The sequence below is a fragment of the Felis catus genome, chromosome D4 (genome assembly GCF_018350175.1).
Source record: "Felis catus isolate Fca126 chromosome D4, F.catus_Fca126_mat1.0, whole genome shotgun sequence".
NCBI lineage: Eukaryota > Metazoa > Chordata > Mammalia > Carnivora > Felidae > Felis > Felis catus.
In genome coordinates, this window is record NC_058380.1 from 30840313 (window position 1) to 30856925 (window position 16613).

Genomic DNA, 16613 nt, shown 5'->3' on the forward strand with positions numbered 1-16613 from the left:
TTTTCCTGGTACAATCAGGCAGTTAAGGTGGAGGTAAAGAACTTTTCCTGAATCTGCTGAGTTTTGATTACTTTTAACTCAAAATAACATTCATGCCAAAGGAGCCCATCTTGGGGCTACTTGCCCTTGGCCCCTACAAGGACAAGTACTGGATATAAAAGAGTGAACAAAACACACATCACCTTTGTCCTCATGGATTTACATGGGGCAGAAAAGCAATGCACAAATAAACAAACATGTAACTAATTACAAATACTGATAAGTGCCAACAAGGAAACTAATAGAATGCAGAGAGAAGCTTGCTTCAGATCAGTTGATTAGGGAAGGATTTCCAAGGTATGGCATTTGAGACTAGAGTCTCAAATTTATTTACCTTGTTTATTACCTTGTTTAAAATGGAAAGTGGCTTTCCAGATAGAGGCTTCTACATGGAAGAGCCAGGGTCCTGCAGCTGGGGTGGAGGTCAAAGAATTGAAAGGGACTAGTGTGGCTGCAGCTTACCAGACATGGAGGAGAGTGGAATAAGGTAATGTTTGAGAGGGAAGAATAAACCAGAGGCTAACAGGACAAGATACAGAGTATGGATGCTTTCTATAATGGAGTAGATGCTTTGTAAAAATGCAAGTACCGATGTGCATTTTACAGAGTTGTTGGGCCATAAGCCATCAGAGAACGTGACCTAGTGGGTTTGAGGTGGGGCACCCAGATTCTGCATTTTTAACAAGCATCCCTGCTAATTTCTGATACAGAAACTCTTCAGAAAAGCTCTTGCAGTCATACACTAGAAAAAAATCACCTCTCTCACCTTTCCTAAAGTTCATCTAAGGTAAACTTTGATATAATGGCTTAAATTCTTATCTAGAGAAGTTAGGAACAAGGGACCCTTTAGTTAGAACAGTGCAGACTCAGATCCATGCTACACTCACACATGCTAAACACTCATTCGTTATAATACTCTTTTTCACAAGGACTAACTCAAGGCAATTATCAGCCAATGTTTATCCAGAACTAGATGGCGCCTCCCGAAGTGCCACTCTCAGGAGAGAGGCCTGGAATGCACTAATTTTGTTTTGATGACTCCAAAACACCTAAGAGTGTGCAGACTTCCAAAGGGCAGGGACAATTGTCTTTGATTTCTCCTACAACCTGACATAGATGGCTACACAGAAGACATGGTAACTGGTGCCCATTTCTGACAAGATTATCAATGAGTAGATGAAAAAGGAAATTAAAATTACTACCATTAAGTATACCCACGATTTTCATATTAGTTTCTTCCTACAAAGAGATCGTTTCGAGTTGGATTTAATGTTGCAATTCTCACCAGTCCTTATCTGGTGGAAGCTCTTTGTGGCTCAGATAAAATTATCTCCCACAATTCTTTAGAATTCTGTGTAAAATTACTTAGGAACGGAGTAATTCCTAGACTGCTTCACTGACAATAACAAATGTTCAATTAGTGCTTTACTAAGCACTAATAATCTTTTTTAAATGACGCCCAATTTCTTCTAAACTTTCCAGTGCATTTTATAAATAGCAATTTAACAGACTGGAAGGTATCCGTCTCCTAGCAAAGGCTGAGCTGCAAAGGGCTCAAAGCCGCGACAGGTAGATTTAAAGAATCTGGATGCTCTGAAGGGCCCCTCCCCCCCCAGCCCCTGTGCCTCTGACTCACGTGAGCTACGCTCTCGTTGCAGCCAGAAACTTTCCGCGTCTACACCAGAGAGTAAACCTACAGACGTCCTACCACTGGACGCCACTGAGCAGGCGCACTCCGCCCCGGACCACTCACTGCCTGCCTACTCCCGCTCCCTCCCTCCCCCGACGCAGGGTAAGAGGCGGGGTCTCACACGGAACCAAGCTTTCGGCCTACCGGTTCTAGTCTCCCGGTAATGCGGTGCCCTGTCCCTGCCTAAGGTGGATGTGAAGGACCCAAATGCTTGCATAGCGACAGGTGAGCGCGCCAGGATCTCCGGCGTTTTAACTTGTCCGCAACAGGAGTTTCTTGGGCCTCTTCCAGGACTGCTTTCTCAGAAGACACAAATCGCCCTAACCACAGAATTCTGGGTGTCACAAATCGGCTTCCCTGAGCTGTGCAAATGACAACGGAGCTGGGACACGGAGGATGTATCAGAGAGAGCCAAAAGAATAAAGGAAGGAAAAGGTATTTTAGGCAAAACGTTCTCTGAGTTCAAAGAACGGGAAGTTCAGTAAACTGTGTAGAGGTGAAGTAAGGGATGAATGAGGCTGGGGAGGGACATAGCCATCACTGTAGCCTTAAAAAAGTTGAGGAGTTTGGACTTTATCATAAAAATCATCGAATAATTTTAAGCTGGAGAGTGACTTGATATGTGTTTTAGGGAGATAATTGCTGTGGATCAGAATGGATTAGAAAAGACAGGGAGAACCCTTAGGCTGTTGACTTCATCTTGGGAAGAGGTGTTGGTGGCCTGAAGCAGCACTGGGAATAGAGAGAGGTAGATAGATGCTGCATTTATTTTGTACATATGTGGTTCCTAATATTACTGCCAGATATTTTGGGAAATAGAATACATAGGACTTAGCAATTGATTGATGTAGGAAGTAAGGAAGAGAGATGTCAAAAACAAATTCTGAATTCTCAGAATTCCCTTTGGGCAGCTGTGGGTTTGGTTTCTTCATTGACAGAAAAAACACAAGAGGGCTGGAGAAGGTTTTCCGGCCTGGTGTGGGGAGTTCACTTTAGGACATATTGAGTTTGAGGTACAGCTGATGAACAGATTAATTTAAGAAGGCATTTCACTGGGGAATTTCAGATATAAGGCAGGAAACATAGCAGTGATCATTTGCGACCTCATTTTCAAAGCTTTTTTTGTGTCCTTTGGTTTATCATTTTTTATTGAGATATAATTGACATATAACATTGTTAGTTTCAAATGTACAACATAATGGTTAGATATTTGTATGTATTGCACAGCGATTGCCACAGTAATCTTGTTAACGTCCATCACCATATATAGTTACGAAAATTATTTTTTCTTGTGATGAAACCTATGAAGATGTACTCTGTTGGCAGCTTTCAAATACAAAAATATGGAATGTTTCACACATGTGCTTGTCATCCTTTTGCAGGGTCCATGCTAATTCTCTGTATTGTTCCAATTTTAGTATATGTGCTGGTGACGTGAGCACTAGTTTATTTATCTTGATGGAGAGCTTGTCATTAGGGAACCATTTTGTTCAGGCAGTTTTTTGGGACAGGCATACTAACAATTTCTTGCTCTTTTGTTCTCTATTCCTGTTTTCCTTTCTGAATCTTATCTATACTAAATGTGATGGGCTTAGAACAGTAGCAAAAGGAAGCAACATGGGCCTGATCACTTTTCAGTAAATTTATTCAGTTGAATTAAATGGCCAGATCTGGATGAGAAAGGAGAGAATGGCAGCCTAGAATCCCTAAGCTAAATGTTCTTCTCAGCCTAGGGACCTTGCTTTTCTTCTAAGGCCCCCTTGTTTTATCTTTCTTTTGGGTTACTTCCCTGCCTCATCTGGCTTTCTTTTTCATCCTCATAAATCTCCAGTACGCTGTTATGCAAGTGGATAATAGTTTGCTAATTGCTGCACTTATTTTGTACTTGTGTGGTTCTTAATATTACCAGAACAATGGCATTTTCAAAGTCCTTTGCTATTCTACACAACTTTTTTAAAAAGGAAGAAATGGATTCGGGTGCCTGGGTGGCTCAGTTGGATAAGCATCCAGCTTCAGCTCAGGTCATGATCTCACAGTTCATGTGTTTGAGCCCCATGTCGGGCTCTGTGCTGACCACTCAGAGCCTGGAGCCTGATTCAGAATCTGTGTCTCCCTTTCTCTCTGACCCTCCCCCACTTGTGCTCTGTCTCTCTCTGTCTCTCAAAAATAAATAAAAACATTAAAAAAATAAAAAGGAAGAAACAGAAAAACAAGGAGAAGGAAAACACAAGCTCCTGCAGTGTTGGAGTTAGGCCTTGTAGACAGAGTTCCTCACTATCCCTTTTTGTTTTTCCTTTCTTCATTTAACAAACATCTCTTGGCATTTATTTTGTGCCAGAAACTGTTTTAGGTGCATTCCTGTGGATAGTTGGGGGAGTGGGAGTATGTGTTCCACCCACTGTTCCCTATCTTGAATTTATTTTTTACATTTCAAACTTAATTCATGCTCACTGCAATAAAATAATTAAAAAATATAAATGTGTAATAGAAAAAGTAAGTCCTCACCCTATCCACTTCCTCTCCCAATTCATTCCACAGAAGTAATAATTTTTGCTACTTTGGTGTATTTCTTTTCACACATTTTTTTTGCACACATAAGTAAATAAGTCATGTGTGTGTGTGTGTGTGTGTGTGTGTGTGTATGTGTGTGTATGCAGATTCCCTAGAAAAGACCCTGAGTTGAGGATTATTTTGAAAATCACTTAAGGAAGTGTTCCCAGAAAGAAGGAACATATGTAAATATAAAAGCCATTTATGAAAAGCCCACAGCTAATATCATCCTCATTGGGGAAAACTGAGAACTTTCCCCCTGAGATCAGGAACATGACAGGGATGTCCACTCTGACTGCTGTTGTTTAACATAGTGTTGGAAGTTCTAGCATCAGCAATCAGACAACAAAAGGAAATCAAAGGCATCAGGATTGGCAAAGATGAAGTCAAGCTTTCACTTTTTGCAGATGACATGATATTATACATGGAAAACCCGACAGACTCCACCGAAAGTCTGCTAGAACTGATACATGAATTCAGCAAAGTCGCAAGGTACAAAATCAATGTACAGAAATCAGTTTCATTCTTATACACTAATAATGAAGCAACAGAAAGACAAATAAAGAAACTGATCCCATTTACAATTGCACTAAGAATCATAAAATACCTAGGAATAAACCTAACCAAAGATATGAAAGGTCTGTATGCTGAAAACTATAGAAAGCTTATGAAGGAAATTGAAGAAGATACAAAGAAACGGAAAAACATTCTGTGCTCCTGGATTGAAAGAAAAAATATTGTTAAAATGTCAATACTACCCAAAGCAATCTACACATTCAATGCAATCCCAATCAAAATTGCACTAGCATTCTCAAAGCTAGAACAAGCAATCCTAAAATTTGTATGGAACGACAAAAGACCCTGAATAGCCAAAGTAATATTGAAGAAGAAGACCAAAGCAGGAGGCATCACAATCCCAGACTTTAGCCTCTACTACAAAGCTGTCATCATCAAGACAGCATGGTATTGGCACAAAAACAGACACAGAGACCAATGGAATAGACTCCAGAATTGGGCCCACAAAAGTATGGCCAACTACTCTTTGACAAAGCAGGAAAGAATATCCAGTGGAAAAAAGTCCCTTTAACAAATGGTGCTGGGAGAACTGGACAGCAACATGCAGAAGGATGAAACTAGACCACTTTCTCACACCATTCACAAAAATAAACTCAAAATGGATAAAGGACCTGAATGTGAGACAGGAAACTGTCAAAACCCTAGAGGAGAAAGCAGGAAAAAACCTCTCTGACCTCAGCTGCAGCAATTTCTTACTTGACACATCCCCAAAGGCAAGGGAATTAAAACCAAAAATGAACTATTGGGATCTCATGCAGATAAAAAGCTTCTGCACTGCAAAGGAAACAATAAAACTAAAAGGCAACTGACGGAATGGGAAAAGATATTTGCAAATGACATATCAGACAAAGGGCTAGTATCCAAAATCTACAAAGAACTCACCAAACTCCACACCCAAAAAACAAATAATCTGGTGAAGAAATGGGCAGAAGACATGAATAGACACTTCTCTAAAGAAGACATCCAGATGGCCAATAGGCACATGAAAAGATGCCCAACGTCACTCCTCATCAGGGAAATACAAATCAAAACCACACTGAGATATCACCTCATGCCAGTCAGAGGGGCTAAAATGAACAAATCAGGAGACTATAGATGCTGGAGAGGATGTGGAGAAATGGAATCCCTCTTGCACTGTTGGGGGAATACAAACTGGTGTAGCCGCTCTGGAAAACAGTGTGGGGGTTCCTCAGAAAATTAGAAATAGATCTACCCTATGACCCAGCAATAGCACTGCTACGAATTTACCCAAGGGATACAGGAGTACTGATGCATAGGGGCACTTGTCCCCCAATGTTTATAGCAGCACTTTCAACAATAGCTAAATTATGGAAAGAGCCTAAATGTCCACCAACTGATGAATGGATAAAGAAATTGTGGTTTATATACAGGATGGAATACTACTTGGCAATGAGAAAGAATGAAATATGGCCTTTTGTAGCAATGTGGATGGAACTGGAGCGTATTATGCTAAGTGAAATAAGTCCTACAGAGAAGGACAGATACCATATGTTTTCACTCTTATGTGGATCCCGAGAAACTTAACAGAAGACCATGGGGGAGGGGAAGGAAAAAAAAAGTTAGGGGGGGAGCCAAAACATAAGAGACTCTTAAAAGCTGAGAATAAACTGAGGGTTGGTGGGGGGTGGGAGGGAGGGGAAAGTGGATGATGGGCATTGAGGAGGGCACCTTTTGGGATGAGCACTGGGTGTTGCATGGAAACCAATTTTACAGTAAATTTCATATTAAAAAACAATTAAAAAAAAAGAAAGTGTTCCCAGGGTGCAATATTGTGATTTATAAGAAATATTTATTTCATCATTTAGATGACCAAATTTATCTAAGATATGTTTTCATCTATGGTTCTTGGCTTACAACTCACAGCTCCCCAAAAACCCTTGGTATTTTCTGAGCAATAAGAAAACTGGAAACATCTTTTGTTATAATATTTGTCCTCTTGTCCTCAGTTCCTGAAATCACTTCAGAGCCAGAAAGGTGTAATGGATGTCTTGTTATTCATAACAAGCTCCTGTCCATCACAAATAAGATTATGTTAATAAGATGACTTTGGAAAGCACCTGCAGATGGGGGCTAGTTGCCAGGGGAACCAACCATGAATAGAGGTTTGGAACTTTCAGTCCCACCTCCTGATTTTCACAGAGGGGAGAGAGGCTGGAGGTTCAATCAATCACCAGTGACCAATAATTGCATTAATCATGTCTATGTAATGAAGCCTCCAGAAAAGCCCAAAAGGAAGAAGTTCAGAGAGCTTCCAGTTTAGGGAACCAGAATGCTTCCATATGCCAACATGCAGGCCCCAAACTCCAGAAGGACATAAGTTCATTTGTTTGGGACTTCACTCTATGTATCTCTTCATCTGGCTGTTGTTTTTACCCTTTAATATCCTTTGTAATAAATCAGTAATTTAGTGAGTAAAGGTTTCCTGAATTCTGTGAGCCTCTGTAACAAATTAATTGAACCCAAGGAGGGGGTCATGGGAATCTCTGATTTATATCTAGTCAGTCAGAAGTACAGGTAAGACCTGGACTTGCAATTGGCATCTGAAGTCCAAGGCAGGGTGGGCGTGGGGTTTGTAGGAACTTCCAATCTGTAGCCAGTTGGTCAGAAGCACAGGTAACAACCTGGGCTTACGATTGGTATCTGAAATGGAGAGAAGTCTTGTGGGTCTGATTCCTTAATCTGTGGTATCTGATGCTATTTTGGGTAGATAATGTCAGAATTTATTTGAATTATAAGATACTCACCTGGTGTTACAGAATTGTTCAAAGTGTGGGAAAAACCTACATGCCACCACATTGGGACTGGGTATAGGACATATTACAGGGGAACTGATAAAGAAGTTGGAAAGTGAGATAGGGAAAAGATGAGAGCCAAGGAAGATGCAATATTAGGGACATCTGCAGAGGACTGTTTCAGCCTGATCCCACAGGGGAGTTCTGGAGTATAAATTATATATCAGAGTTGTCTCGACCAGAAGGATGGGAGATGGACTTGCACTCTCTCATTCATGATTTTCACTGGTTAAGGGTCATCCAGTGGGATGAAAAGGCACAGACACATTTAACTCTCTGCACATACAGGCAAAGCCATTCTAATTGGCCAAGCAAGGATGGTTCTCCAAACAAGAACCACTGGTGCAGGCATTTGGAAGTGAAAGCTGGTTGAAATTGATGTGTGTGTGCAGAGTGGTACAAAATGATCTGAGGGGGTGTATTAGGGTACTCCAAAGAAATAGAATCAACAGGATGTATATGCATATAGATATTTATTTTAAGGAATTGGCTCACATGTTTATGGAAGCTGGCAAGCCTAAAATCTGCAGACCCAGAGAAAAGCCAACACTACAGTCTAAGTCCAAAGGCCATTATGCTAAATACCCAGGAAAGAGTCAAAGTGGTGTTCAAGTATGAAGGCTATCAGGCTGGTGACACAGAAAGAAGCTGATGTTGCAGAATTCCCTCTTGATCAGGAGAGGTCAGTCTTTTTTATTCAGACCTTCATTTATAGGATGAGGCCCACCTACATTATGGAAGGTGATCTGCTTTACTCAGTCTATGAGTTTAAAATTTTTTTTAATATTTATTTATTTTTGAGAGAGAGACAGACAGAGTGTGAGCAGCGGAGGGGCAGAGAGAGAGAAGGAGATACAGAATTCGAAGCAGGCTCCAGGCTCTGAGCTGTCAGCACAGAGCCCCAAGTGGGGCTCAAACCCATGAACCATGTGATCATGACCTGAACTGAAGTTGGACGCTTAACTAACTGAGCCACCCAGGCGCCCCTCAGTCTACCAGTTTAAATGTTAACCTCATCCCAAAATGCCCCCACAGAAATATTTAGAATAATGTTGGAAAACATATTTGGGTGCCAATGCCCAGCCAAGTTGACATATAAAATTAACTATCACATCTGCTCTGTTTTAGTTCTTACTCTCTCCTTGATGCCTAGCCCCATTCCACCCTAGCCCTACTCCACAAGTTCTCTCCTCATGGTTGCAGAATGGCTCATACACTTATACCACACTGATCATAGGAAGGAAGAAGGATCTTTCTTAGTAACCCCAAAGGAAGAGAGATGATCTTCAGCAGGCCTCAAGACGGGTGGATAATACTGGATGTGGTAGATTGTTGCTGTAATGACGCCTAATTTGTTTAAACCTCCCTGAAGTACTCCTTTAGGCCAGTTGCAGGTCCCAGGAATGTAAAGGCAATGGGTCTGTGAGGGCACTTCTCACTGCTGCCACATTCCCTGAAAGTCTGAAGAGGACCCAAAGGAGCACTGATCCAGAGGCAAACTGTTCTGAAATCTACCATCTGGTGCCAGATTTGGAGCTTCAGAGTCACAACAGGGATTCCAGAAGGGTTCACTGGAGACCTGTGGGTTTCTTTTGGATACTTTTTTTCAGTTTACCAAGAAACCAGTTTCAAGAGTTCCCATGAAAGTTATGTAGGGAAGGAGGGATTAGTAGACAATGTGGAGGAGGAAGGCAAGGTTGACAAGGCTCTGGGCTATAGGATCCTAGGGTTCAAATTTCTACTTGAGTTTCCTTGTGTTATAAACCTTAAAGTGTAAACTCTGTCCCTGAAAGCCTTGTAGGGATCTCACCCCTGAGGGATTGAGAGAGAAATTGTGAGTCTCTCCTTATGGGTTCTGTATCCGTCAGGACAACTTCACACAAACTCCCAAGCTCATCCTTCTCATGAGTGCATAATCAGTTCCCTTGCCTGTTACTTCCTGGTGTCCACCTGCTTTGTCCTTAAAATTCAACTCTAGTCCCATGTCTTTAGAAAGGGGTCCTCTCCTCCCCCCAGTTAACTATTATTTTTTCTTCAGCACCATGGTTTTGTACTTCATGATGTCACTTGGTATCCTGTATTCCTCCTGCTGCTTGGATTTTGGCTCATCTAATTATAGTCTTCTAGAGAATACAGAAGAATTTCTAGTGGAGAACAACTGTACAAATGATAGAAGAATTCTCATTAGAAATAGCTGAGGCCAGAAAGATGTCAAAAAATCATTATGGGGGAATGACTTCTTTAAGTGCTGAAAGAAAAAACAAAATACCAAGGTGGTAGACTTACGCCCACTCATATAGTAATTATAGTAAATTGCTAAACAGAAAAAGAAGGGTCCAATTCCAAAGAAGATGGAATAAGCACGTTCTACTTTGTGTCTCCCACTGAATGCAACTATAAATTCTCAACAGAATATATATAGCAGCTATCTAAGGACTCTGGAAATTAAATAGCAAGAATAACAACACAGTTTTAAAAACCAATGGGTCCAAGAAGAAATCACAAGGAAAATCAGAAAATATTTTAAGATAAAAACAAAATGCAACATACCAAAACTGATGAGATGCAGTCAAAGCAGTATGTGACAGAAAATTTATAGTTGTAAATGCCTACTTAAAAATAAAAGATCTCAAATCAATAACCTAACTTTACATCTTAAGTAACATCAAACAGAAGCAAACCAAACCCAAAGCTAGCAGAGGAAAGGGAATAATGAATGCTAGAGTGGAGAATTAGAATAACCATAAGAATCAATGAAATCAAAAGTTGGTTCTTTGAAAAGTTAAATAAAGTTGACAAACTTTACCTAGACGAAGAAAAAATGACACAAATCATCAAATTTCAGAATGAATGTGAGAACATTACTACAAAACTTACAGAAAGAAAAAGGATTATGAGAATACTATGAATAAATGTACACCAACAAATTGGACAAAACTAGATGAAACAGACACATTTCTAGAAATCCACACATTGCCAAAACAGAACCAAGAAGAGATAAAAAATCTGAATGGTCATATAACAAGTAAACAGAACGAATCAGTAATCAAAAATCTCCCAAAAAACAAAAGTCCAGGACCAAAGGCCTTCCCTGGAGAATTGCACCCAACATTTAAGGAAGAATTAACATAAATCCTTTATAAATTACTCACCAAAATAAAAGAAGATGTAATACTTCATAATTCATTCTATGAGCCCAGTCTTCCCCGATAAAAAAGCTAAACAAAGACACTTCAAGAAAAGAAAAATGTAGTCTAATATGCCCTATGAGTACAGATGTAAAAATCCTTAAAAATACCAGCAAACTAAATCTAAGAAGATTATATACCATGACGAAGTGGAATTTATCCCAGGAATGCAGTCATGGTTCAGCAAAAGAAAATTGATTGATGTCATATACCACATTAATAGAATGAAGGTAAGAAACCACCTGATCATTTCAATTGACACAAAAATCATTTGACACAATTCAATGCCCTTCCATAATAAAAACATTCACCAAACTAAGAATAAAAGGAAACTTACTCAACATGATAAAGAGCATTTATATACTAATCTACATAATAGTACTCAATAGTCAAAGGCTGAAAACTTCCCACTAAGATCAGGAACAAGAAAAGGATGCCTGCTTTTGCCACTGTTATTCAACACTGTACTGGAAATTCTAGGCAGTACAACTAGGCAATTAAGAGAAATAAAGGGAATCAAAATTGGAAAGGAAGAAATAAAACTATACTCTCTGATAACATGGTACTATATATAAAAAATCCTAAAGAATCTGCACACAAAAGATGATTACCGATCATAAAAGATTTTAGTAAAATAGCAAAGTACAGTATCAACACGCAAACACCAATTGCATTTTTATACACTTGCAACGAATATTCTGAAAATGAAATTAAGAAAATAATTCCATTTATCTGGCATCAAAAAGAAAAAAATATACTTAGGTATAAACTTAACCAAGGAAATGAAAGATTCATACAGTAAAAACTACAAAACATTGCTGAAAGACACAGATAGAAAGACATCCCCTGTTCATGGATTGGAAGATGTTAAGATGTTAATGCATCTAGATTCAATGCAATCCCTGTCAAAATCCCAATGACTTTTTTTTGTTTTTTTGCATAAATTGAAAAATCTAAAATTGATATGGAATCGCAAGGGACCCTGAATAGCCAAAACAATCATGAAAAGGAAGAACAAAGTTAGAGGACTCATGCTTCCAGATTTCTAAATTTACTACAAAGCTATGGTAACCAAATAGTGTGGTATTGGCATAAAGACAGACATGTCAACCAATGGAATGGAACAGAAATCCCAGAAATAAACTTTCACATATATGGTCAGATAACTTTCAATAAAAGTGTCAAAGACCATTCATGGGAAATGACAGTCAACAAATAGTGCTGGGGAAATTGGATATCCACATCCAAAAGAATGAAGTTGGACCCTTTCCTAATACCTAGTCCTCTAATATACAAAAATTACTCAAAATAACTATAAACCTGTTAGATTTATAGCGGGAAATCTTCATAACATTGGATTTGGCAATGATTTCTTAGATACGACATGGAAATCACAGGCAGAAAGGAAAAAACAGACAAACTGGACTTCATGAAAATCTTAAAATTTTGTGTATTAAAGGACACTATCAATAAAGTAAAGGCAACCCAAAGAATGGGAGAACATATTTGCAAATCACATATCTGATAAGGATTAATATCCAGAATATATAAAGAACTCCTAAAAGTCAACAACAACAAAAAGCAAACAACCAATTCAAAATGGCAAGGAACTTGAATAGACATTTCTCCAAAGAAGATCTACAAAGAGCCAACAGGCACGTGAAAAGATGCTCAACATCAGTAGTAATTAGGAAAATGCAAATCAAAGCCACAAAGAGATGCCACTTCATACCCATTAGGATGGTTACTATAAAAAAAAAACATAAAACAAATGTTTGTGATAATGTGAAGAAATTGGAACCTTTGTGTATTGCTGATGGGAATAAAAAATGATGTAGCCCCCATGGATAACAGTGTGGAAGTTCCTCAGAAAATTTAACATGTAATTACCATTCAATAGAGCAATTTTACTTCTGGGTATACGCAGAGAGTAATCAAAATTAGGGACTTGAACAGATATTTGTACACCCATGTTTATAGCAGCATTATTCCAATAGCTAAAAAGTGGAAACAACCCAAGTGCCCATTAACAGATGAATGGACAAAATGTAATAAGTACATACAATGGAATATTATTAAGCCTTAAAAAGGAAGGAAATTGTGACATGCTACATATGGATAAGCCTCGAAGTCATTATGCTATATGAAATAAGCCTAACAAATTGGGCAAATATTGTATGATCCCACGTATATGAGGTATTCAGAGTAGTCAAATTCATAAAGACAGAGGCAGAATAGTGGTTGCCAGGGGTTAGGAGAAAGGGAAATGAGGTGTCATTGTTTAATAGACACAGTGTTTCAGTTTGGGATATTGAAGAAGTTCTAGAGATGGATAGTGGTGATGGTTGTACAATGATACGAATGTACTTACTGTCACTGAACTGTACACTTAAAATGGTTAAAGTAATTTTCATATTATGTATATTTAAAAAAATTTTTTTAATGTTTTTTGCTTTTTAGAGTGAGACAGAATGCTAACAGGGGAGGGGCAGACAGAAAGAGGGAGACACAGAATCCGAAGCAGGCTCTAGGCTCCAAGCTGTCAGCACAGAGCTCCACATGGGGCTCAAACCCACAGACCATGAGATCATGACCTGAGCCAAAGCCAGACTCTCAACTGACTGAGCCACCCAGGTGCCCCTATGTTATGTATATTTTAAATGCAGTTTTAGAAAATGTTTACTTATTTATTTTTGAGAGAGAGAGATCGTGAGCCAGGGAGGGGCAAAGAGAGGGAGACAGAGAATCTTAAACAGGGTCCATACTGTTAGCACAGAGCCTGATGCAGGGCTCGAACTCACAAACCATGAGATCCTGACCTGAGCCAAAATCAAGAGTTGGGTGCTTAACTGACTGAACCACTCAGGTGCCCTAAATGCAATTTAAAGTAACTTCTACACCGATTGTGGGTCTCACACTCACAACCCAGAGATCGAGAGTTTCATGCTCTACCGACCAAGCAATCCAGGTGCCCCTATCTTGTATATATTTTATCACAATTTTTAAAAATGCAATAGCTAAGACTTCAGCTCTGCCAATGATAGAGTTACTTGTATCAGTCTGGCCATCACCAAAAACAGACATAAAAGTTGACATAATAGGAGGCAACTATTTTCAAGCATTGTAAAATAGGCATTTCAGGCCAGGGATACTTGAGAGAACAGAAATGCACATTTTTAGTCCCTCAATCCCTTAGCCCTTTGCTTCACAAGGTACTCTTCTGTTTTGCACAAAGAGTTGGAGCTCAAGTGCGGTAATGGTCCTGCTGGACTAAAGAAGTAACTGGAATTTGTAGGACAAGTTTCTTAAGACAAGGAAATTCCGGTGTGTGTGTGTGTGTGTGTGTGTGTGTGCGCGCGCGACACGCGCGCGTACGTGTGTATGCATATGTGCAATGTTGTAGATGGAGAGAGGGGTGGCAGGGGTCTGGTTTTAATTCAAAATGGGTCCTTGGCCAAGAGCAGGGTTGAATGGATGCAGGCCAGGTTTCCATGATGCTTACTGTAGGTTGTTTGTTGTGAGACTGAGAACTAAATTACGGTATCAGCTGTTAGACACTGATGGAAGATGTAAGCACTTCTGGCCAGCTGTAGTAGAGAAACCAAGTGAAACCTAGTGAGAAACCATAGAAAAGTCAGTCCTTAGAAATAAGATTACACCTTGGAGAAAGACCATGTCCTAGAATTAAGTTCAATATTATAATAGACACATCTTATTAAAGATGAAAACAAAGCCTTACATGTCAAAAGGATCCACCAGTAACTCAACTGTCTGCCTGAACAATATTCAAGGTCTACAAATATAAAACAGAATCTCTACAATATATCATCCATAATGTCCATCATCTAATCATTAATTACTAAATGCATGATAATATGACCCAAATCCAAGGGAAAAAAATGCCAATAGAAAAGACCCAAGATGATTTAGATCCTGAAATTAGTCCCTATGTATTTTGTAGCAGCTATTTTCATATAAAGACATAGGTATGGACATAATGAGTGAACAGATGGAGAACTTAAGCAGAGATATATATGATAATTATAAAAAAGGGAATTCTAGAACTGAAAAGTTGAATATGTGAAATGAAAAAATATCACTGGATGGGCTTGATAATTATTGGTGAATATAGAAAAAGTTCATGAACTTGAAGAGACATCAATAGAAATTATCCAAACTAAAGATTAAAGGTAGAGATAGATTGAAGAATTAGAAACAGAGCCTTAGTGATGTGTGGGAAAATAGCAAGTGATCTAACATGTGTAATTGGAAACACAAAGGGAGAAAGAAGGGAGAATGGCAAAATATGTATTTGATAATAGGAAAGACAAACTGAAGAAATAATAGCCTAAATTTTTCAAGGTTGGTGAAAAACATCACATCACAGGCCCCCAAGGCCCAACACCTAAGCTGAGAAATATGAATAAAACTACACCTAGGTATATCATAGAAAATCTCTTGAAATGAAATATAAAGAGAAAATGTTAAAAGAATACAGAGGAAGGGTGTCTGGCTGCCTCAGTCTCTTGATCTCAGGGTTGTGAGTTCAAGCCCCACATTGGGTGTAGAGTTTACTTAAAAATAAAATATTTTTAAAAAATGTTTATTTATTTTTGAGAGAGAGAGAGAAAGAGCGCACAAGTAGGGGAGGGGCAGAGAGATAGAGGGGACACAGTATCTGAAGCAGCTCTAAGCTGCTTAGTGTGGGGCATAAGCTCACGAACTGTGAGATCATGACCTGAGCCGAAGTCTGATGCTTAACTGACTAAGCCACCCAGGCGCCCCTAAAAATAAAATCTTAAAAAAAAAAGAATACAGAGGAAATAAACATGCATGGTCCATAATGGGGAACATCCCTAGAAATGGCAGTAGACTTCTTATCAAAATTAAAATCTGAATGACCTCAATAAGACCATTATGAGAGAATGACTTCTTTAAGTGCTGAAGGGGGAAAAAAACCCCAAGGCTGTAGACTTAAGCTCACCTATATCAGTTATCATAGTAAATGGACTTAACACTCAAACTAAAAGATGGAGGCTTTTAGGCTGGATAAAAAAGCAAGATACAATTATATTTTGTCTAAGAGAGGTATTTTAACTGCAAAGACACAGGTTGATTGAAAGTAGAAATGTGAATAGTGATAGAGCATACTCTGTAAACACCAAGCATGAGAAACCTGATACAGCTTTCTAAAGTAGGACTCAACACCGTGGGTATTGCCAGAGATAGAAAAGAAACAATTCGTGTGAGAAAGCATCAAATTATCAGGAGGACATAGTCATAAATATGTATATACATACCTAATAGGAAAACTTCAAAATATACAGTGCAAAAACAGAGACTAAAAAGAGAAAAAAAGACACAATCTTCCTTGGGAATTTGACACCCTTCTCTCAGTAACCAATAGAAAAAAGTAGCAAAGAAATAGCTCTAGAAAGGATATAGAAAACTATATGTAGATCTATGTAGAAAACTATACTGAACAACTTCAGAATACACATTCTTTTCAAATATATGCAAAACACAAAGACAGACCGTATTTTGGGCCACAAAGAAATTTGAAACAAATTCTAAAGATTGAAAGGTTAGAGAATGTTTTCTGACTATAGTGAAATTGATTTAAAAACCTATAATCTTAGGTTGTTGTTCTCTATGTATTGGAGATTTAAATATATTCTCATGCAGTATTTATGGCACCTCCCACAGGCAGTTAGTTCCTTGACTGGGAGTCAGTGAGGTAATGAAATTGCATTCAAG

General features: G+C 38.8%; 1 protein-coding gene and 1 non-coding gene across 2 annotated transcripts in view; one reads left to right on the forward strand and one right to left on the reverse strand.

Moving 5' to 3' along the window:
- The first annotated feature begins 506 nt into the window (after positions 1-506).
- Positions 507-16613, forward strand: part of LOC101090147 — a 64080-nt gene continuing 47973 nt past the window's right edge. Inside the window, exons 1-2 of the mRNA XM_045042712.1 lie at positions 507-526; positions 1698-1831. Of these exons, the coding sequence (XP_044898647.1) occupies positions 507-526; positions 1698-1831 (154 nt within the window). The remainder of the gene's footprint in view (positions 527-1697; positions 1832-16613) is intronic.
- LOC111557700 lies at positions 3067-3171 on the reverse strand. The gene has a single exon (XR_002737928.1). It is a non-coding gene; the product is annotated as a U6 spliceosomal RNA (small nuclear RNA).